Below are 24,311 nucleotides of genomic sequence, written 5' to 3' on the forward strand. Positions count from 1 at the left end.
AAAATTACGTTACCCGATGTCGAAATTTCAGATTTTTCTAGATGTGTATAGTATAGTCATATTAAAAAAAGGTTAAAAGTATATGTAATGTATAAAATTATGTCTTTACAATCCTTACAAAGCACAAGGTTACTGTGTACTGAACTTTGCAATTGGTATTAAATCTAAGGAACCAAGTATCTATTTACCTAACTTGTGTAATTCGAACATTCCGTAATAACATTGATGATTATAAGACAGTATACCTAATATTCATTAATACTTTTCAGCTATCTCCAACGATGACGTCACCATTCTCCTCAGACAGAAGACTATACGAAAAGAGTTACATAGACGAATGTTTAGTGCAAACAGTTATGTGACGGATATTATAAACTGTTGAGACTATAATGTGTAAGTGATTATAAGACGATGCATCTATCGAGTGAAGTGAGTTCTACGACGAATGGGCTGGGGCATGAGGCACCGTCTTCCAGTTATGGGCTGCCGAGTCAGCCGTTGACGGCTGAGTTGCTGGCAGAGAGGACCTTGGAAGGATTGCTGGCTGATCATCCCGGAGAACTGGTGAAGACTGGAAGTCCACATGTTGTGAGTATCTCCGTTTAAAAAAGCTGTAAACGGTTTTGGAGTGGTTCATTAGTGGGCTAAGGGAAAAGGCACATACACAGACAAGGCTCATGTGCAGCTGTTACCCGCGTCTTTACATCCTACAATACTCTTTGCAGTAATTTTCCATATTATTTGAGAACGAAATATTTTTATTAATAATAAGTAGAGCGAAGGTTGGCATGTTGTGTAAGTATATTATTTTTCAGGTGTGTACAGTTCTGCCGCCTCACTGGAGATCGAATAAGACTTTGCCGGTCGCCTTCAAAGTAGTCGCTTTGGGGGAGGTCGGAGACGGAACCCTGGTCACGGTCAGGGCTGGCAACGACGAGAACTGCTCAGCGGAGCTGCGGAACTGTACCGCTGTTATGAAGAATCAGGTCGCCAAGTTCAATGACCTAAGGTTCGTGGGGAGGAGTGGGAGAGGTGAGTGTTTTAACTTTTGAACTATAATTTGATTATACTTGTACCTACATATATCCTTAGGTTGATAGTTTTCTTTAGAAGATACATAATTTGCCGTTAACTCTTTATTATTTCGGCAGTTTGTACGAGTACATTTATCAGCGTAGCCTTAAATCACAGATATCTGAATAATTCCTTTTAGTTTTCTAATACCCTTTAGGAAGGGTCAATTTTTGAGTTAGCGGAAGGTTAAATTATTTGTATATTTAGGCTGTGTAAATTACAGCAGAGTACAATTAAACTACATTATTTTTCCTGTGTATAAATATAATACTGTTCAAAGCGTTACGACAATCAGTCAGACTTTGCCAAAAACACCAAAATAAAATGTTATTATTAAAATAATTTTGTAAAGTATTTTTAAATAAACCATTCAGCTAAACGTGGCCGAGTATTTATCTTTAACTCCTGTCCACCATATACGAGGTTAGGACGTGTGATAAGATATGTGCAAATTTTTTGCTCTACTTATGTAGGATATAGGTAACTATACAAGTCGTCTCAGCTATTGAAATATTTACGTCTTGTACAGCTTACACTGAGCTTCAACAGATCAATTACCTCCCATTGACTTAATATTCCGACAAAGAGAAAACCTGTTGAAATATTCACGAGGCGAGACTACGGGCTTTGTTTTTGAGTGCTCGGAGGGGGATTTTTTATGAGCTGATTTCTACATTATCGTAAACACATACCTAGTAACGCTGCAAATTTATTTTTTGGATATTTCATAATAGAAAAAAATTGTCTATAGATGTATATATGTATGGAGATGATGGAAAACTATCAACTCTACCGTCATAATAATTAAGTATACTTACAGATAACATTTTAACGTGATTTAAACCGATAGTAAATGCCAATAAACAATCATAGTTATGAAAATATCTTTCTGTCATTTGTGATCTAAAGTAGGCACGCAGAGATTATTAACATCTGTATAATGTCTGATTATAAATTTTTTAAGACTACTACTACTAATACCACTTAACTGCAATAAATAAATAAATTTGTTCTTCGAGAAGTAACGTAAATAGTTTATATTGTCTGCGAGCAAGCGGTCAACTCCGGACAACGACGCGCCGTAAGCACTTGAGGCGATTCGGTGGATTACTAATAGGGTTGGTCATAATTGCGAAGTTAAAAATAACTGGAAATGTAAGAAAGAAAATTAAATGAGAATTTATATCCACAACCATTGCACGAGATGCACCATTGCATGCAAGCAGATGACTTTTTATTTTTGTTGACTTTATCAAAAATAATTGAGAGAACCCTAACAAACAATAGAAACTTTTCATAACATAAGAGTCCTGGATGACCATAAGTAAATTTTCTAAAGCTGCGCACATAACGGGATGTCAAAGGGTAATGGTTTTGCTAGCATTTGTTTAATTTGATTTTTTTGGAAAGCGGACAAATGTGCGTATAAACATTCGTTGACCCGGTGTGTATATGTGACCAGGGCTTAAGGGTTAAAGATAAATACTTAGTTGCAAATTAAAAGCAAACCGAAGCTAAGTAGAGCGGTCAACCGGACGCACTTATAAGAGTGCGGATCGCTTTCCTAGTACAACCGATATGACCCTTAACCCTTTGCTGACATCTTATAGTGGTGAGGGGTTGAACTTCTTAACCGATTTAATAAAAAGGAGGAGCTCGATCTATCTGCCTACATCGGTCATGTTCGTCGATTGATTTAAGGACTATTTATTTGAGTTTCATGAATGTTTCGTTCGGCAGAATAGGTTATCTGATAAATTTGTTCAAAATTTAAACTCGCCCATTAAGATAACATCAAACGCTGTAATTAACAGAAATTATTTTAAGCAAAGGTATGGAGAGCAACTGGTCTTTACATAAAAGAGTTTTGACAGGAAACGGTAGGTATACGTGAATATGAATTTAAGTTTTAATATCGAACTAAAATCTTAAGCGATAAAAATATCGATTGTGTCTAATACCAGCCAAATGGTAAACTCTAGGCAATAATCTCAAATGGGGATAGACATTAAACGTTCAGCTTCCCTGTTTTGTTTAACCATATCGATCGAAGTGAGCACGTAACTTAAGTTTAGGGTCGCAAACATCGGAAGAGCATCGGAACTGTAAACTTGCTTCGCATCTCATATTCAAATAGTGCAGGGGCGAACTAACGAACCGGTGGGACTTTCTCGCTGTTGTGTTCGCTTTGGTACCGGGTTTAAAAATTAACTTTTGAGTTAAATTTTTCGAATCTTTCTCGCACCCTCTTTTACAATAAAAATTCGGTTGCTTTAAGATTTAGTTTGAGCTCAGCTTTGAGTCTGGACTAAGTGATGACATGTTGTAAATAGTTAAGCAAAGATTTTATGCTCTCTAGTATGAGATAGTTCCCTTGCAAAGGTTGCGAAGATCAAACGGGAGTCACTTCGTGTAAAACCTAACTGACCCAATCTAGGATCTGTGGTCAAAAAAAAACCCCGGGCTCCTCTCCAGATAGGTGACGATGTAACCGAGATTAATGCCAGGAGGAGGAATCCAAGCTTTCTAAATCAGAAGTAAAAATAATCTTAGTATAAGCTCTAAGTGGAACATATCGTGTTGCTCGTAAGAAAACTGAGGGCGGCAACTGTGTCACGTTGTTGACGGTTGTTTACGTGGCTTATGTCATGTCGCAAGTTATTTTATGAATTTTACAACTTTTTTATTAATGCATTTCTTATAATTTTCCATTTTATACAACATTTTCACCAAGGCGTGATATAAACGTAAATTCTACATCCTCCAGTTGGGCACTAAACTTATAGAAATCTTGTATGTGTGCAAGGATGTCGGCAAATTTTGATCCATATGTGACGTAAATCCGCTAATCCTCCGCAAATGCAGAGTTCATTGACACAACAAACGGTAAACATCGTTTAGAATCGCGCCCGCAAACAGAAGCCACCCTCATTAAAATTTCCTTTAAACAAACAAAGGCTAACGTGTACACGAAAAAACCAATACCGCCCGAAGCGGCGGAAAGTGGGAAAGAAGTTAAGAGGTGTCTATTTGTCACGTTTCTTCCTGAATAACGCTCTGCTTTCCAATTAAGGGTAAGCGCTCTCTTTGTTTATCTTAAATTGCGAGAAAATCTCACTCAAATTATCGAGCTAAAAGACAAAGGGGAGATCGGGGCTGCACGGAACATAACTTTTCGTTCCAGATAAAAAGTTGCCCATCTGATGCGGAGGGACGGGCGGGAATTTTTAATAAGCGAAAAATTTAATGAGGAAGACCACTGTTTTCTTTGGCCCCGTCAGCTAGAACGGACACCTATCATTTTGATTTTTGAAGAAAATTTGCTGTGACAGCGTTTATTTTATGCAAAATGTAAAGTTGTGATAAAAGAAATTAGGAGTTCAATAATTATCACATTAAAGATATATCTGGCGTATGTTTAATAAATAATTATTAGTGAAGTAAAACTCTGTACAAAATAATTGATTCTCGATTTAAATTTTCAAATACCTCTTACTGGATTCGATCCATCGTACCTTATTATGCCCTGAGCTGCAGTAAGAGGCCAATTTACCGCATCAGTAGTCAAGGAGCGACGTCTGCTAATCGATTGATTGACCCCACCTTATTCGATAAAAAACACCCCCGACCGATTGTCCCCGACTAACCGGGTATTGATAGTATTAAATTGGCGTTATATTTATTTAAACTTAGGATACTTGATTGTTTTACGACACATTTTAAATAAGTGTACAATGGTTAAATTTGGAGAGTAGTTCATAGTAAAGTATAGAAACCAAATGATTTGTAGTATTAATTCTCAAAAGATATGAAATCGAATGACTCTTATACGAGTATAAACTGTATCCATGAAGACAGATATAAACACAATATTATTAGCATGTTGAAGAAAAATGCCAACCTAAACATAAAAATACCAATATACACTATCAGATGGTTTCTAGCGTTGGTAGTCCCAGTTGAATTTTGACTTCTCTGACCACGGGATACTTCTATGACCACTATAAGAAGTATAGACGAAAGTTCAGGAATATACTATATCCACCAAAGAAGACAGAAGGAGAACCGAAGAGGAGTGAAATAATTAAATGAAAAGCACTATGTTTCAGGAAAACAAATAAATACATATACATACATACATATATAATTTTTTACAATAAATACATATGCATATATATATATGTATGTTTGCCAGCTGGTTTTGCCTGTTAACGTTAAAATATACTAATCACATAAATAATAAAAGATAAATAAAGTAATTTGCCTACAACCACTGAGTGAGTGGACTGCAAAGTTAGCGTAGGTCAGTCAAGAATCACTTTGTGTTAACTGCTACGTTCTATAACTAAATCTGATCGACATAATGTGAAATAAATATGTAGTAAAGAAGTAATATCTTGTACATGTTGATAAGTACATGTAGTTTGCTCGCCTACCCTTGTTACAAGCAAACCAACTAACACAAGGTAACACGAAGTCTATTTGTAGACAATTTGGTGTAGTGAAGTGTCGGAACGGTTCGCAAAACAAAGGTACCTCTCTAGACGGTAGTTAACCAAACATCGTCGGTGGAACATCACAATGCCGCCCTTCTAAGGCTCACTCGTTTGAGGGCAAAATAAAGATTGTAGCAGACGTGAAACTTTGTCCGAGCTTCCATATATAAGTTTAGTTGAAAAATCATGAAAAGAGTTACAGCTTTATTGTTGAATAAATATTCCATAAAATTGGATCGACTCATAATGTTTTCGTATCTAAGTATTTGAAACGAATATTCGTATATCCGCTAACATTGTTCTTCTTCTAAGCTCTCTTTAATTTGTAGCAAAGGTTGAAAATTATTTTTGTATAGCCGTGTCGGAAAGATCTCGGCCTCACCTTTCGTTTATTAACTGCAGTCTCCCCTTTGAGGCAGGATGTACTCAACGTACCTACCTATTTGCTGCTTTTGAACTAATGGTTTTATAACTTTTCTATGTTAGATTAAAAAAATGGACGAGCAATAAGATGAAGACATCTGGTTGAAAGCGGCCTCTTTTTATTTTGGAGACTTTTGGCCCTATGAACTCCGTAAGAGATAAAGACGTGATTATAAGAATGTATGTAAAAAATTTTACTTATTAATCTAACTAAATGAGTAATATACGTGGACTGGTTAGTATCCTCGAAAAAAGTTTTTGTTTAATTTAATTTAGCCAACCTTTATTTAAAAAAGAATGGTTAAGTAACAATTTTTTGAATCTGTTTTGATAGACAACTTTATCTTATATATAAAATTCTCGTGTCACAATGTTCGTTGCCGTACTCCTCCGAAACGGCGTGACCGATTTTCATGAAATTTTGCGAACATATTGAGTTGGTCTGAGAATCGGCCAACATCTATTTTTCATACTTAGTGATAAGGGTAGTCCAGCCTTTTTTTTAACTAGAAAATACTTAAAAATTATGAATATGGCAAAACAACGTTTACCGGGACAGCTAGTAATATATAATATTAATTGAATGTTAATTCCTTAATGAAGTTAAAACAATGTGTGAAGATGGCAAATCACTGTTTAATAATTTAAACTTGTATCCTTTCAAAATTCTGGTACTCGCCTAACTGAGATATTTTAGAAACACTGGCATATCACGCACAATTCATTATAATAACGACTAAAATTTGAATAATTTCTATTTATAAAAAAACTAACTACAACGCGGCTGTAGCCCAACGTTACGGCGTCCATTTGAATTATTATTAATTTAAAAGAGAACTTGCAAGCGCAAAAAATTCATAAGCGAAATTGAGATGAGTGCCCGAGAGGAACACAAGTATGCGGCCGCTAAATCACCGAGGGAGACAGATATATTTTCTTTATAACGCGCCCGTCTTTTCCGAGTTGTTCTCTTTTCCGTTTTTAATTATTGAACCACTCATTCCTAATTATTGTTATTAGCGCTGGGGAGAGTGGTGAAAATTGAGGGTCTCGTAGTAATATTGACCGTTCGGCTTGAGGTGCGTCTCGGGGGACGTTTTTAATTGTGCCCGCTTTGACTTTCTTGTTCTTTGAGACGCTTCAATAAACTTGGATTTTACGGCGTCTAGCTTGTATTAGGAACGTTTTTATGGTTGAGGGGATGCGCTTATTGGCGTTAAGTTTTTTTGCGCGACTGTTAGCTTAAAGAACACTATAAATGACGTGTAGTGATGTTGTAGGGTTATGTGAGAGGGTGAAATGCGTAGGTACTCACGCATTCAATCCGCTAATATCCCTAATGCGTATCGGTCCGCATTAGGTATTTTATATCCAAATTGCCGCTGTCGAGGTCGAAATCCCCAGTAAGCCATGAAACCGAGATCAAAGGAGCTCGCAGCCATTACCATTGTGGCTCATTTTTTATTTAGCGTAGAGCGGAGAACTCTTATCTTAACGCGGCTGCCGTCTACTTTATGACGTTATAAAGCTGATTTTTAATCTGACATGTTGGAAATTGTCGGAGATATTTCTTTATTTTTAAGTTTGGTTTCAGAGGGAAGATAATTGATTTAATTCTTTTTTTAATAATAATTCTGATCTTTTTTTTCATCTTTCAGTCTCAATTCCTCAATTCAATTCTAAAAAATAAACCCTTTTGAAGATCTTAGCGGAGTGACTTTTTCAAGTTGAATTCTAAAACGCCTATTAATTTTTCAATTATGTAAGAAGAAAAATTACTAGAAGATCTTTAATAGATATGGCATTATTATTGCATCCACATCCTATACATTTCATGTGTATAAACAACATGAATATCATAAGGCAAGCAAATAATACAATTTGCAATAAAAATCTCATTGCCATCCGCCTAAGTGTAAAATAGAGAGACTACAGAAATGTAAAAGTAATGTACTTATAAGTACAAATTTAACTTGATAATTAAAATTGTCGGTAGATTGTACTTGTTGTATACATTTTCTCGAATGAGAGTTACCTTATGTTCTCCTCAGTTCTCTAAATTATGGGTGTGGAAAAATTTGTGAATTTCTATTTATAAAAACTAGCCGTGGCTTCACTGCAGCAGAATTTCTTTACGATCAGTTTAGCGATTTAACTCTGAAAAGGTTACACAAAAACTTGTATTTCGCTTTTTAAGTTAATATTTTATAAGTTTGGGTTAGAAAGAAGTAAGATTCACAATTCATAATTTATCTAGCTATATCTCTACATATTCTCTGTTTGTGATCTAACGCCCCATGTTTGGAAGCATATTTTTACGAACAATCAGTGCGCCCCCGCTCGATATCAGTTTATGAAGTGTGTCGCACGTGCCACGTGTACTGGTGCAATATGTTCCGGCACTGGGGAGGAATTTTTTATGAATAACTTAATGATTTATGGTTTCTTGGATTTTTTGAGCGATCTTTATAATGATACATCTTGTACACAAAATAGGACACTGACTGATGCCTGACATATCAACGGTAATCGCTGAGTCTATATCAGAAATTTGGCATATTCCTTATGTGGTCAAGGGGTTCTATATGAGAGAATTTCCTGAAATACCCGTGGAAATGAAAATAAGTAGGAATTTCCACACAGGCGTACTCTAGGACACACATATACTGCATCTTTATGCCAAACGGGGCAGACAGAGGCAACAGTTTCAAAAAGACGGCCACCCTCGTTCGATATCAGGTTATGAAGTGTGTCGCACGTGCCACGTGTACCTACTGGTGCAATATGTTTCGGCACTGGGGAGGGATTTTTATGAATAACTAAATGATTTATGAACTGTGTGTATTGAACGCCTTTTTCTTTGAGCCTTAATGTGGCTACGTTATTAAAGGCTATTGTCATATGATTTAAAATAATATCGTGGTATGTTATTCCGATTATTACAATTTTACAAGTCAGTTTTTGTTAATCCATCATTAAATTATCGATTTAAACATTGCCTTTGAGTCTGCTAAGTCGAAAGCTCGGTCTTCCCAGTAAGGGATAAAGACATAATAAACATGTGCAAGAAAATACACGGCAATTTTTTTAACGTGAGCTTTCTTATCCAGTCTTTAGTCCTTTAATTCTTAATATGACAAACATATTTGGCGCGCATCCTCTGAAAAACAATCTCGTTGCCTCCTAAGTTGGCGGGTTTATGCCGGTTTTATGAAAATAAGCGGGTGGCCGCTCATTTCGGGTCGGAGGGGCGGGGGAAGGCGCGGGGTGTTTATGTCGTTTTCATGGCTCCAAGGACCACCGACTTTTGGCGGGAAGCCAGACGCGGACTGGTGGCCTTTTGTTTCTCCGCCAGTGTACTATCGCGGCTCGTTTCTTCTACTACTACGGACATGTGTGGCTTTTATTAAATAGTAGTTTTTATCAGGGTTTTGTTGACGTGCGAATTTTATTCATTATTAGGTATCGATTAAGATGAATTTAGATTTTTTCTGCTTTTTATATTATTTAGCTGTGCATTGATTTTTTTTTGCGTAACTTTTCTATGTAAAGATGCTAATAATATTTATTTACTGTCAATAAAGTTTACTTTTGAATTCTGACAATATAAAAAATACATGAATAATTCCTTGAACATTTATTATATAAACTAAAACTTTAAGCCGAGCTAAAACATTACATAACATAATTACATATAATATTATGTTACATTTAAAAAAATATATCTTTTTTTAATTAATCGACATAAAGAAGCTCCTCCTCTTTCTTAATAGAGTTGGAAAAAACAGTATAATATTCGGCCAGTACGTTGACCTGTAAACCTGTTTGCCAACGAATGAATTAAATACTACACTCGGCAGTTGTGTGCATAGTAATGCTACGAGAAATGCTACGACGACGGCTACCATTGCTACGAATATGCTACGACGGCTACGAATATGCTACGTCACTTTGATGATGGGAAAGCATTAAGGCCTTTTTAACCTTACTGTATTGCAACACATCCTTTATTAAGTGTCGTGTTTGAATGCATTTTTATTTATTTTTTTAATTTGTATTTTAATTTAAAAAATATAGAGATAAAGAGTTTCATACATAAATGTTATTATTCTACATTCATTATTGTTAATATTAACTTTATAGTTTCCTCTAAAAGGTCACGATACTTCCGGACAGCTGATCAAAACATAAATCAGATATTGTCTGATTTATGGTTTTAATTGTTAGAATATTACAGTTGAATTATTGAACACTGGTAACTGAATACCCTTAGTAAAACGGTATGTAAAATTTCGATAGGTGTTCGTAGCATATTCGTAGCAGTCGTAGACCTTGTAGCATATTTCGTAGCATTACGGATTACTTGATCTACAGATCATGCTTTGGTGTTGTGCAGTTTTTGAGATCTGGGTCCATTAATCTGTCTTATGAAAAAACAGTAGATACACTCCATCTTATCCTATGGATGTCGTAAAAGGCGAATAAGGGATAGACTTATAAACTTAGGACTCTTCTAGTAGGCGATGGGCTAGCATTGTCACTATTTGAATCTCAACTCTTATTATTAGGCCAAACAGCTGAACGTGGCCTACCAGTCTTTTTAAGACTGTCGGCTCTGTCTACCCCGTAAGGGATATAAACGTGATTAAATGTATGTATATTTATCTTCTAATAATATCAATCAATCATTCTTCATAGCTTAAATGACATTGAATAAAAGTGCTAAATTATTAACTAGTACCAACAATTCGAGAAAATGATTTTCGTTTCTCATTTATAATGTGGAGTTCAATTTAACCCCGCAAACTGACAACACACCAAAAGCTATCATCCATTTATTGACATTTGAAATAATTTGGTGAGTAGCTTGTAATGCCGGAATGCCAGAGTAGCGCGCCGGCCACACAGTAGCCACAGACGCAATGCCTATCGGTTAGGGCTATAACACACTAAATGAACTTTAAAAGGACTGTCGTTTCGGATTTTGACAGTTAACTATTTCGAAAGACACACAATTTAGAAACACTTTTGACAAAATTATTAAAATGTAATTTTTGTGTCAACGATATGGGTCTAGAAACCTGGAATAAATGATTTTTATTTTATTTTTTACTTTTAAAACAAAAAATATATTTGGCGAATTCGAGAGACATCGAGACTGCACTGGTTCGTTAGATTCATTGTAGTGTCGTATCATTTTTTAGCTTATTTTGAAGATTCTATGCTACGTTGGTGGAAGAAAATATTACAGTTGCAATTCAAATTAGATTGTTAAATTTTAATCATAATGATTTATAAATATTTACATATAGTTCTCGTCTTAATGCCTTACGGTATACGAAGTCAATAGATATAAGAATCTAAAGCCTCAAGATTAAGAGGTTAGGTTCTTTACCTACGCCAGACCAGGGTCAGGGACCCAGGGGTAGAGAAGCATTGATGTGGAGCGTGCAACCGGGAACACGTAAAGATGAGTGAGCGAGGCTAGGTCATGGCCTTAAATAAGAGTCTCCACTTCACAAGCTTTTACTTTAATTTATTTTACAATCTGTTCTGAACACAGTATGTTGTTTCATCGGTACTAGCATGGAAGATTGCACTAGTAGAATGTGCTTTTTGATGGCCTTATGCGACATCTTAAGGTAAGAGATATAGTATTGCTAGGCTGAACGTGGCCTATCGCAGTCTTTTGGACTGATTTTTGGCACTGTGTACCCTGCAAGGGATATAGACGCGACCATATATATGTATATATGTAGTTGGTCGTCCCATATGTCATCCATCTCTTGATATAGTGGTCCTTTTATAAGGTGCCGTGAACCACAAGGTACTTTTCGATCATTAAATGAAATGATAAGGTTATGATGTGTAATACCGCCCTTAGATAACGAGGTATCCATAGTGATCGAAGCGACATGCATACCGCGCATGGAATGCAAATTTCGCAGGTCGGGACACATTGGCGTTATATACCCTAACCCTTGTTTATGAGGGGAATTACCTTTACATATAAATATCTATTATAATATAGAGCTTTTTTCGTTTCTTCGCCCGCGTTAAAATGAAATTCTCACTCACTAACGCAAGAGCTAGATAGACGAATCAATCATTTATTGTCACTGAAACGTAAGTTGCGGTAGTACAAATATGTTATTTTGTTATACATCGCTAATGATTTTGTCAATTTGTGGTCTAAATACTAACATCAATATTGATATTCTTGTAGTTTTATATTCCATTACATTTAATATGATGAACATTACTATGTTAATTATAGTATTGTAGGTTGTTATCCTAAGTTTGTTTGGTCCAAAATTATTTGGACTGGAAAAAACTCATGAAGTTTTATCGTGATCTCCAATAGAAAGCGACTTTACTATTTATATGAATGAAGAAATTGTAAGAGTATTTTATGTCTCGAAATTATTTGCAGATTAATCTGTAAAGGAAAACGAAGTGTTGTTTGTTTGTCTATTCCTTTTTTTATAGTAGGTTTGGCTTCTTGATCGAGTTAAATATTAAAGTAAAAGATGCTTAAAAACAGTGCCGATTCATGGCTTCATTAGATTTTTATTTTTGTTTTGTCTCAGCGAAAATGCTCGTAAAACTAGAAATGTTCAAGATACATGATGTTAATACACAAATTGCAAGGAGGTCGTGAAGGCACGCGACGGCAGACGCCACAAATCAACCGCGCCGCCACCGTTGAATCGAGGATTCCCGAAATTCCCGGAATTCCGCCATGCCTCGCCTTGTAGATGATGTTGAGACGTGCCTGGTGGCGGACGGTTCCAATCTTGAAATCAGATATCGGCGGAGAAGGGTTGAGGAATATTTTGTTGCATTTTTTAACGATTTGTAAACAGTATTTGTTTTGACGAAATTAATTTGAAGGGTTGATAATATATGCGTATCAAAATCTGGTCTGATACCTATTTCTCTTTATACTCAGCAATTTCTGTAATAAGACATTGAAGAATAATTTTCAAAATTATATATCTAAGATTATTGACTAAATTTTTAACTTATTAAGCCATATTGAGTTGTAATTAGGGTTTGAAGTAATAACTTACAAAAAAATATTTTTTTGGATGACATAAGTAATAATTACTGTCATGCGTGGGGAAGGCATAAAATAATTTGGTTGTCATTACTTACGTATAGTATTTTAAATTGAAGTTTAAAATGCAATTTTTTGTTGACAGGTAAATCTTTCACCCTGACGATCATGTTGGCCACGTCCCCCCCTCAAGTGGCGACGTACCAGAAGGCGATCAAAGTGACCGTGGACGGCCCTCGGGAACCCAGGTCTAAGACCCGCCATCATGGATTTCATCCCTTCCACTTCGGTCCAAGATTCGCGCCGGATCCTCTCATGGGTTCGCTGCCATTTAAATTGTCAGGTAAGACGAGGTATAGATGGTTCATAGACATCTATGGCTCAAAGTCGGAAATTTTTTATTTATTATTTCCATGACTATGGGTAGGACTTTGATTCAATGTATAGGAATTTACCGTTTATGTTACTTAAGTGTAGGATTACCCTATGGACGATGTACTAGGCCGCTATGAGAAGATAAGGCAACGACTATGATTGAAACTGATTGCTACAACAAGGTCACCGAGGTTAGACGGGGACTGTTTAGTTTAATTACTTGCGAATCTTGTATCTATAATCTAATATTTGTGCCCTTGTACTGAAATTATCTTTATTTTAAGTTCTATTCTTATTTTTTCCTTAATGTACATAAATATATAAATCAAAACAAATAAATCTTTTCCTGGATCTTTGTTATAGGCGGCTCCGGACTCTTTCCCAGAGAGGCTCCCCTAGAACAAGAGTTATAATGATTATGATGCACTAGCAAAAAAAATATATATTTTGAGTTAAATTTCAAACAACTAGTTAAGTGAACGCACCTCTTTCGAAGTACCCTATCGAAGTTTCCAGAAGCCCCCTCCCGTTTGAGCCCGGCCGACGTTTCTATCCAACAGATATTAAATTGTCAGCAACCGTTGTCACCTCGCGTCCGACACCTCCAAAATGGATTTAATTTGGCCCAGAAGTTGGGCGAAACAATTAATTATCTGTACCTTGCCCTCTTTGTTACTTGCGTGTTACCTATAAGTATGCCGCAAATAGGTGACGTTTTAATAATATTTCGTCTTAACAGTTTGCTTTTTCTTACAATTTTAGTTTCAACCCATTGTTGGAATTTTAGAATCAAATTATCCTTGTAAAAAGAATATTTTTACAGAATTTTCGACAATCTATCACTTTTCTATACCTATTTTTATACACTAGAAAGCTTTTGTAAAATCACATACCAACATGCATATGTACATATGCCACTCGTCTCGTGAAGAACACATGGACACATATTTCCACTTACCACGATCCTTGCATATATTATTTTTCTGCAACATCTAAATTTAATAATATCGATGCGATAAAATTAAATAACAATCAATAATCTTCTTTTCAAGCATATTGTCCGTTACGATGTACTTGATCTGACCTTTTACCAAAACGCCACGGATTCACTCGACACCTGTGTAATCACACACCAACACAAACTAATATTATGCATTTAATAATAAAGATTTAATTGAATACAGAATACCTCAATTTTCATCGGCCTGTATTATTGAGTTCAGATATCGTACGTCCGCAATTCAGCAATCTTGAAACGAGAATCTTCTTTACAAGTAAGGACCTAACCTTTTTAACACCAAAACATTTTGAACAACACCTGACCAATACCGTGTAATATTTTTTCCTCTAATATTTGAAGAACCGAAAAATTCGCATGGAATACCTAGCAATTTTCGCCAGCCAGTATTATTGAGTTCGGAAGTCGCACCTGCACAATAGGGCGTCGCGGGGCAACCGGTCGCTAGGTTGCGTCCCCTCGCCTAATAAATACGACAATCATCTGATCCTAAAATCTCTGGGATAAAATTGCATTGGATTATAATTTGGAAAGTTTTTCACTTGGTGTGAATAGCTTGTTGAAACTTAATAAGGTTTGAGGTAAATGATGACGATAGATCGTAGTAGAATAAACTCACTTGAGTATCAAAGTTTTAATACATTACGATGGTTTTATTATGAAAATGAATACTTTGTGTGTTATAATATAATTGACTCCCGAATCGATTAGAAGTGCATACGCAAGTGCCAGCCACCGATGCATCCACAGAGAAATGAGAATTATAGTACTTCTTTGGTATTTCAACTTAAAAAATTGTACACTAGACTTACACTCGGCCTCCTGTACTCTAATGTATTCGAAATAACCCATCGCCGTCACTTTGTATCGGCACTATGTTGCGAGGCGTACGCAAGTGCCTACAAACCTCGTTAAGACGGGCGTCAAAGTACTACAGCTGTAACTCAATTACACACCTCTTGTTGATGAAGTTACTATTAATACAATTCAGAAAAGAGCCTTCGGTGCACCACTACAGAGAAATGCAAACTCTAATACTTTTCGGGGTTTTAATTTAAACACGTGTCCAATGACTCTCCTGTACCATAATGTATTCGCAATAACCCATCGCCGTCACCGTGTATCGGCACTATGGTGCGAGGCGTACGCAAGTGCCAGCAAACCTCGTTAAGGCGGGCGTCAAAGGGCTACAACTGTAACTCAATTACACACCTCTTGCTCTTGTCGGCTTCAGACAGGATTTAATGCATGCTGATGTAGTTTAGCTTCTTAGCCGGGTGAGGAATGGGGTGAAATTAAATTTTAATACAACACATTTCGTCTTATGTAGAGTGACAATGTTTTGTCGATCTTCTTTTCATTTAATTACTAAACAAAAATGACAACAAACCAATTTCTTTTTCAAAAGTATAAACTATATACATAGTAACGTAAAAATTGTGGGTATTTCTTGGTCCACTATAAAGTTAATTAGAACTTAGTTATTTTTTTTTATTTCTTTAGTCTTAATTTTGCAAACTAGGAAACTGGTCAACATAGTCTTAATATCACTGATTAAATGACTATTTCTGAAAAAATCTCTTTCATACAAGACACTATTTTAAGTGTTTTTTTTATAAAAAAATCATCATTTCAAACTTGGAGGTATATAAATTGAGTATGTATAAATTAATGAAAAGACACCTATGAACTGCAACCTTAAACCACTGCATATGTCATTACCTTTCGTAGTCAGCAACAATTGAAGAGGTTTTCTCATTAGAAGGAATGCTCACACGATCGCTGTGCCTCTAAAGAAAAGCTCGAGTTCGCTTTGTTCATCTTAGAAACAATTTGGAGTCTCTTCAATATGTAAATTCCGCGAGTTGGCTAACAAATAATGAGCGTGTAAAAGAATCACTTCATTTTGTATTTTATATATTTCATTTCGTTTTACATATATTTTTATTCATCTTAGTTAATCTAGAAAATAAACACATTACGCTTGTTTTTTTGTGGCCGAGATAGAATGAAGGGATTGTTGCAAGTAAACATCTATACTGTCTGACTCCCTTAGAAAATAGGGCGATCAGAAAAGTTTAAAATCCATAGAAAAATTATAAGTTTTAATCATTTCTGCAAGATGCCAACCTGCTTTTGTCATAGCATTGTCAAAGTGCATGACTGTCTGTGCTGAAATTTGGCATGTACGAGTATGTACTAGGATATACGAGGTTGGAGCCGCGGATGTAATCTGGTCGTCGTAAAAGAACTCATACAAACTTTTACGATTGGCGAAAGAGCATTACAGAGATATTTATCAATCGTTCATAAGGTAGTAATTTTGTGACATAATGAGATGTAAGAATGATAATGTGATTCAAAATAAAATATGCAAATGACGTCATTGTTCATACTGTTAGTAGGTCATTGCACGAAGTGTCAACTTTATTTTCATGTTAATTTATAGCGGAGGCGTCTCGGCTGCCCTTCCAGCCTGTAGTACCAATAACCCTTGCGAAATCATGATAAATTATCCACACTCACGCTCCAACCTCGCGGGTACGTTAGGATAGTGTGGATGTGACGCTAGAGATGCTATGTTTTATGTGTGTAATGACATTAAAATGGAAATGTTTGATGTTCTTTTATCTTATCTTACTAGTTTTTCTTTTAAGAAGTAAGATGCTTTGTCGAAGCATATTCTACTTGCATATTAACATAGCGTGTAAGTAATTAATTTATGTGTAACTAATGTTATCTACCACCTATCAATGGTAAAATAATAATCGATTGCTTCGAAACATACGAGAAAAATTGGGTTAGGTAACAATAATTTTCAAATTAGTATTTTCAGAAGACAATCCACCAATATCTTACCCATCCACATGTTTAGCACATCGCGCCTCACAGCGCTCTACTTCGCTACTTAAAGTCGCAACCTTCGCATTATTAATGAGAGAGCCTTAGAGAAAATTAAATATAGCATTAGGGCCGGAAGCCGGGATCGTGGAGGGGGAAGAGAGGGGGGATAACCCTTTCGCAGCCGCGCGACAATGCGGGCGCATAATTACGCATTTGTAAATTTTAAATGTCCCACCCAACTCATACAGCCTTTTGTATGGCGTGATTCGCGCTTTTACGTCGCCTTTAAACGCTCAAATGTGTTCGCGTGATGACGCACTGCGATTTACTCTTAATCGAGACGATTTTCATAACTCTTTATTGAGTGTGCAAATGTGATGTCATTGCAGATACTGCGGGGAAGCTTTTATGGAGTTGTTGCATCTGATTGCTTTAATTTTCAGAAATACTTTTTGGGGCAGAAACATTTTGAATATGAATTGTTATTAACAACACATCATTATATTTAAGCTTTGTAACAAAGAACAATTCTGTATATTTCTACTAAATAAAGTAACGGCACAGCATAAACATAATCATTATAATTATAGTAGCTACCAAATTTGCCCTGAATATAAATAAGTATTTTCAATTCTAAAAGTAGATTTATGCTAAGCCCAATAGTCTTTTTACAAATTTGATCTCTCGTCTTAATGCCTGAGATGATACGATTGGAGATGAATTGATAAAAAAAAACTTAAAAATATTTACTTACCTACCTATACGTTATAAGAAATATAATACCTACTTACCTGAAATCCAATGAAACAACTAAAGCGAATAAACACTCCGTAACCTTCAACTGTCAGCTCCCTCTTGTCACAGCTACTTTTCTACACCAAAAGGTTAATTAAGCAAAACAAAAAGGGGTTAAACAAAATCAATAGACGCAAATTCATTAAGCGCTAAGCAGATTGAAATCCAACATGGCTTCCAAGATGGCGGCGGGTTAAGGCGCGTTGACAAAGCATCGTCGTTAGTTGCGAGCCCTCTTATTAACCTTATGATGTACGGAGGGCATCAGTCTTACTAACTCTGAGGTAACAACCCTCACAACTATCTATGAAATGTAGGAATTAGGCAAATTGCAAACTTTCACAAGTTCAAATTGTTTTCATTTTGAAAGTAATTAATTTAAAACGAACCACATCGCGGATACAAGACTTGCTGTAAAAAAAATAACCTCACTATTGCGACGTTTGGTCAGGTATAATAAAAACAGATTATGTTTATTTTATTAGTATACTAAAGTTAAGCTAAAGACTAATTTAAATAGCTTGAGTTTATCACCTAAAGCTCAGAGACTATTGACAGTTCGGATCACGTTTCGCATTAAAGGAAAAAATATTGTAATGTATCATAAAATGCAATATGAATGAAATTAATATTGACGATTTTTATGGGTATCATAATCGATGGTCTAATCCTATGTATCTAACTTTTTTCCTTCGTCTACTAAATAAGAAATATTCTTTCATATATAAACAAAATGGTTTGTTTTCTATAGTATTATAAAAGTTGTGGCCTCAAGGCTACAGTAGATCACTAGAAAAATAACAGGCACACTGACTTTCACTTTGAATTTAAAAGAAAATATTTTAATTATTTTATGCGAATATTTCGATCCTCCCGTTTAATAACAATGTATAAAGTTGGTGTCACTTCAGGCGCGAATGTAAGAAAATTAATTTAACTTAGGAGTACCGTGAATAAGCAATTAAACGAAACTTTCGTTGCGAACTACTATCAACATACTGTAGTAGTTGTTTGTTCTCGGGATATGGAAAATATTTGTTTACTTTGTTTGTGTTTGTTCGCCATGAACTGTTGATAAACTGATAAAATCAATCAAGTTATGTATAATTTCATACAATTGACTATGTTGTAGATAATATTCTAGAAATCGGGGGTCTATGAATGTCCCAGGCATTCAAACGAAAACAAAAGAAAGGGCATGTACTGTGAAATGGCACTCGAATGATGCACAAGAAACGTTAAATAATTACTGCAAAGTGCTTTTACCAACCCTTTCGAGCCTAATCGCCGAGGGTTCACAAAAACCTAATCCCGGGACATTGAAATCACACTAAAAACGTAAAGACTTTTATCCCAGTAATTTGAATCGTCTTCGCGGATTAGCGATGTTCGGAGGAAGGAAAAATGCAAGACGCAATCTAGCAAATGGCATTAAAATGTTGGGCTCAACCCTCTCGGTGCGGCGCGATTTTTCAAAGTCGAAGAAAAAACCCCTTTCGTCCGGGGCAATGTAGCGGACTGGCACGTCTTCAGATGCGGCCAATCCGGCTAGTATACAACGACCGGTGGTTTTGATACTTTTATGTTGAAATATTTAGATATTATATAATTGTTTATATAATTTATTATTATTAAATGCTTTGATAGTAAATAATTTGTTAAATGCTTAATATGGAAAAGGTACAATAAAATTCATGAAGTTGTGTTAATTATAAGTAAACGTCTGCCTTATACAAAATATATTCAGGAAAGCGACGCTAATTTATAGAAAGTATCAAGGATGTAAATATCCACATGTTACTTATAACTAGGAAAAATAAAAGTTATCTTATATGTTAAGAGGGAAGAAAACAATTTCAGTTATGCAATATGGTATCGTGTAATGAATACCAATTAAAAAAAATAAGAAAAATTTTCGGTTTTATCTAAGTATCAAGATTTCCAAGTCATGGTTGACGGTAGACGGCGATTACACATAGTGCACACAACACAAAGAATTCCAACATTTTTAACGAATGCAAATCGTCTGAAGTTGCCCTTTCTTTTGTTACTTTCAACGCGGAATACAAAATGAAACAATACCCTTACATTTTTTATGACATTGATAAACGTACTAGCTTTTTATGTGTGGGTTGTTGTTTACAGAAAATCTTTGCTGTTGTACGTTTTTCATTCTTTTTATAGACAAGAATGTTTCCGATTGATAATGCTTATTCATGAGTATCTTTTCTAGTACAAATAAGTATCGTTTATTTTCAAAAAGGTACGTTTACATTTTGATAGGTATACCTATATATATATTCATTTTAATTTAATTACTGCCGCATAATATATGTACAATAAAAATACCATTTTATACGGCAGTAATAAAATTAAAATGAAATCAACATTTATTTTTCTTTGGATGACCTTTTATTCTGCTGTGTATTGAGCTTGAGACATCACAACCAATATACCTACATAGAGCCAACCTCAATAATTCGTTATATATGGGCATACTGAATAATAATTGTTGTGTCTTATTCAAGGAAGCCATGAAGACTTTAACCCTTCACGGATCCAATATTTCAAATCGTAATCGTAAAGCTGGCTCTTCGGGCACGATAAAGCTGGTCTTAATCCTAAAAAGCAGCTATTTTCTAATTGCTGCATCTCATAAAGCACTACACCTATAAACGCTAAGCGGTTGGATTCAGAATAATGTGTTTAACATTTTCACAGCGACGGTATCTACGACATAAAACGGCCTGTAATTTATTCTATTGCTGAAAGGGTTGGGTAGCTCGGGGTGGGAATTACCCAAGGTGGGTGCTAAAGGGTTAAGCCGAATATACGGGGTCGCGCCTGCAAACTTTGTTAATTTATGCGCTTAAAAATGTCAACTTGAAATTATGACGCCAAAACACATTTCCTATATATTTTATTAATGGCATTGTTTTATCAGTAACTTATTTTTATTTGAATTGAAAGTCCCAAACACGTTTTGAGATTGAAAATGTAATGTAGACAATACACTGAGTAACACAAATAGAAAAAGTTCATGTAAGATCAATCAATCAATTGTTGGATAGTTCAATAACTAAATAATAATTATTTTCCATTTAAAATAAATAGGTCTGATTAATATTTCAGATAAGTAAATATGTTTTATTAGAGTTGTAAAACCACAACAAACGTCAAACTAAATGTATAGAAATATTTAGTAACAGCAAGACCGTATCTAAAAGAGATCTTGGTGCTTCAAAATACTTCATTTAAGGTTCTTTTTGTTAGTTGAGCTACCGTTGTCAACACCTTACCTTTAATTTGATTATAAAAACAAATCTAGGTGACATTACACATTATACATTTCTTGTAAGAGCTGTAATACCTCAGCAAACGTGAAAATAAATTAACTAATCTTATAAACATTTTGGTTTTTCAAAATACCCCATTTTTCATTCATTATCACAGTTCTTATTGTCACATTGTTTCTATCGCTATCGTCGTCAATACCTATAGTATACACACTTAACCGTCACTCTGAAGAGCCATCAAAACCCAATCAACAAAACAAAGGCGGATTTATCTGGCGCGACCCACTACGCTAACTGGATACTTAGCGCAGTCATCGGAATATTTAAATAATGAAACACCTCCCTTGTTAGGTGTGTTCCCTTTGGAGCCAATGAAAAGGTATTGAAGAGGTTCTTTACGCAGTAAGCTAATATTGATTATTAGCATTACGGTACGAATATAGTTCATTTACAAACATATTCGGTATCGATAAACTATATTAATGGTGTGTTATTGATTAAGAATCTGCTATTTTGATAATATATTTTAATATTTTAGAAAGAGGGTGGGCAACTTTAATAACCGCGTAACCTTTACGTTCGTAAAAAAAAAGGGGTTTACTTTTCACAAAGACGAAGCAACGTAAATAAGCTCAAATGAGCAAAGCTTTTGATTGTGTCATTATATTCACCGTTTTATTTGTCGCTCATAATTTTTCCGCATCTAAATGCCATTTGATGTTTTATTGTAGGGTTGAAACAAACGGTATACAATAAGAAGACACTTTCGTAGGCTTGTTCGCGCCTTATCTATGGCGTGCCACTCACATTTAGAGATCCGTGGGTTGATGTAGACGGCGGCGAAGCGAACTAGGCCACGTGGAATTTCACCTTTGTGCGGCATGGAGTTGTTTATAAAGTAATTAAATTATAAGAAATTGTAAATTATGGGGTTCGATTCTAATAAGCTTTACTTTGTTAAGATTAAAAAAATCTACCAGACTGCGCCGGGTTTTTTGCGTAAGAAAATCTTTTAGGTATTAAATAAAAATGGGGAAGATGTCCGATTGAAAAAAAGAAACAACAATATTTATTACCCTTTAAATTCACAATTTTCTGTCATTTCTGAATACTTCTAAGCAATTGTTAATGTTAAACGTCGAATGACATATATTTTCAAATCTGAATATGACATATTATGGTGGTATTGTAGAGGCCGTCGTTATGAAGCGTCGCAGTCAGTTTAGAACTGACTGTTGAACGCAATGATTATTCTTTTATAAATAATGAAACTGCGTGGTCAAGAAGTGGTTTTGTCCTCGCCTGGAATTACAGGCAATAAATAGTAACTCCTCTATTGTTGGTATCATTGCCTGAGGGTGTGTAGCAGTTAATAACCTAATCCTTAACCTAATAGTTGACATTGTTGAAGAAAATGCTGCAGTGCAGTTTGTTACCGCTTCTTCTACACAGACGCTTTGGAAGCGGCAGTAAACTTAGTTTTAAGTATTTGACGTCAACCAATGTTGTGAAACCAAAATATATGACAATGATTAAGTGATATGAACTATCCCATAATAATTAATAAAAGTTTTGAATTTTGAATCTCTAAACATATGCTCACCAACTGGCTAAATTAATGAAAAAGTGGTCCGCGATTATATTCATTATGCATTGGCCTAGTTGTTCAGTTGAAGACAAGTCTCCACGATTTTGGGAATATACATTTTTTAACTAGAGAATACCTAGTAATTAATATTATTTTTTGTTACAGGCATTGCTCACCAGCTGGCAGGACTTCCAGGCGGAGAGTGGGGGGCATTAGCCCGACATTACCCACCACCTCTGCTGCCCACACATCCACATTTTACACCGCATGTTCTGCCACCAGCGCACACGCAGCCGCCACACCCTCCACCTCCACCTCCTCAAGAGCCAGGTATTAAATTTATTTTTGTGGCTTTTTCTAAGTGAAAATGCAGTATATAGGAGATTATCCTCTTAAATGTACAGTATACGAATGGGAATTAATGAATACAATTATTAAGCATGAGAACCAAACATTTGTTTTTCTTAAGCTACTAGATGCAAGCCCGTAGATTACTTTTTCTTGGATTCTAAAACTACGTATACCGTACGTATACGTTAGTAGAATGAGACAAGTGAGTCTCTATTCGTCTCTTCATTCTGCCAATATTACTAGGTTCAGTACTCATTTGAAGTTCATTTTCAGATGTTGCATCAGAAAATCCCACGACAATGCACGCACACAGCACCACAAGTCCTGCGAACTCCCGGCCGAGTTCGCCTCAAGATGATGATATTTCAGTCACGGCTTCCAGCAGCCCGCCTCCTGACGACCGTCCTGGGGCATTCACCTCAGTAGCCAGAACGAGAAAGCCGCTGCAACCGCTTCCAGCCCCGTCCAGCCTATTCCACAGCGCTTTAGCAGCTCAATTATTCCTCAATTCTCCACTGTTACCGACCCCACCAGCGTGGCTGTATTCCCAACTATACGGAGGCTACGACTGGTGGTTAAGACCGCCCCCGCCTCAAGAAGACTCAAGTTCGAGTCCGGATAGAGAAGAAGAGGGTTCAACGACATCGGGAACGGGAAAGAAAAGGTTGGCATCTCCAGAATGGACTGATCAAGAAGTCAGAACTCGGAGCAAATCCCTCATAACCCAGGAAAGAAGACCTGTTGATGTGTGGCGTCCTTACTAGAACAATGAGTGTTGTTTGAAATAAAGGATATTGCGTTTTATAAGTGATAAGTGTTTGGTTGGTTACCGTCCGGAGGAAAAACAAACTATTGTGAGTGGACGTGTTACAATTAGAACTGTGTAGAGCTAGGTCCACATAGCACCGATTGTTTAATTGACATTTTTGTAACTATTAGACTGTAACTAAACTCCCAATAATTCTTCTTCAAGAAACTTGACATCTAATTT

The 24,311-nt window shown here is 35.8% G+C and overlaps 1 protein-coding gene across 1 annotated transcript; it reads left to right on the plus strand.

The window, feature by feature from the left end:
- Positions 1-411: 411 nt before the first annotated feature.
- Positions 412-24,084, plus strand: LOC106134238 (runt-related transcription factor 3). The gene is made up of 5 exons (XM_013334233.2): positions 412-588; positions 816-1,032; positions 13,199-13,396; positions 23,135-23,299; positions 23,594-24,084. Exons 1-5 carry the CDS (start codon positions 412-414, stop codon positions 24,082-24,084), a joined length of 1,248 nt encoding a protein of 415 aa, XP_013189687.2.
- Positions 24,085-24,311: the final 227 nt, after the last annotated feature.

Source organism: Amyelois transitella, chromosome 17 (assembly GCF_032362555.1).
Source record: "Amyelois transitella isolate CPQ chromosome 17, ilAmyTran1.1, whole genome shotgun sequence".
NCBI lineage: Eukaryota > Metazoa > Arthropoda > Insecta > Lepidoptera > Pyralidae > Amyelois > Amyelois transitella.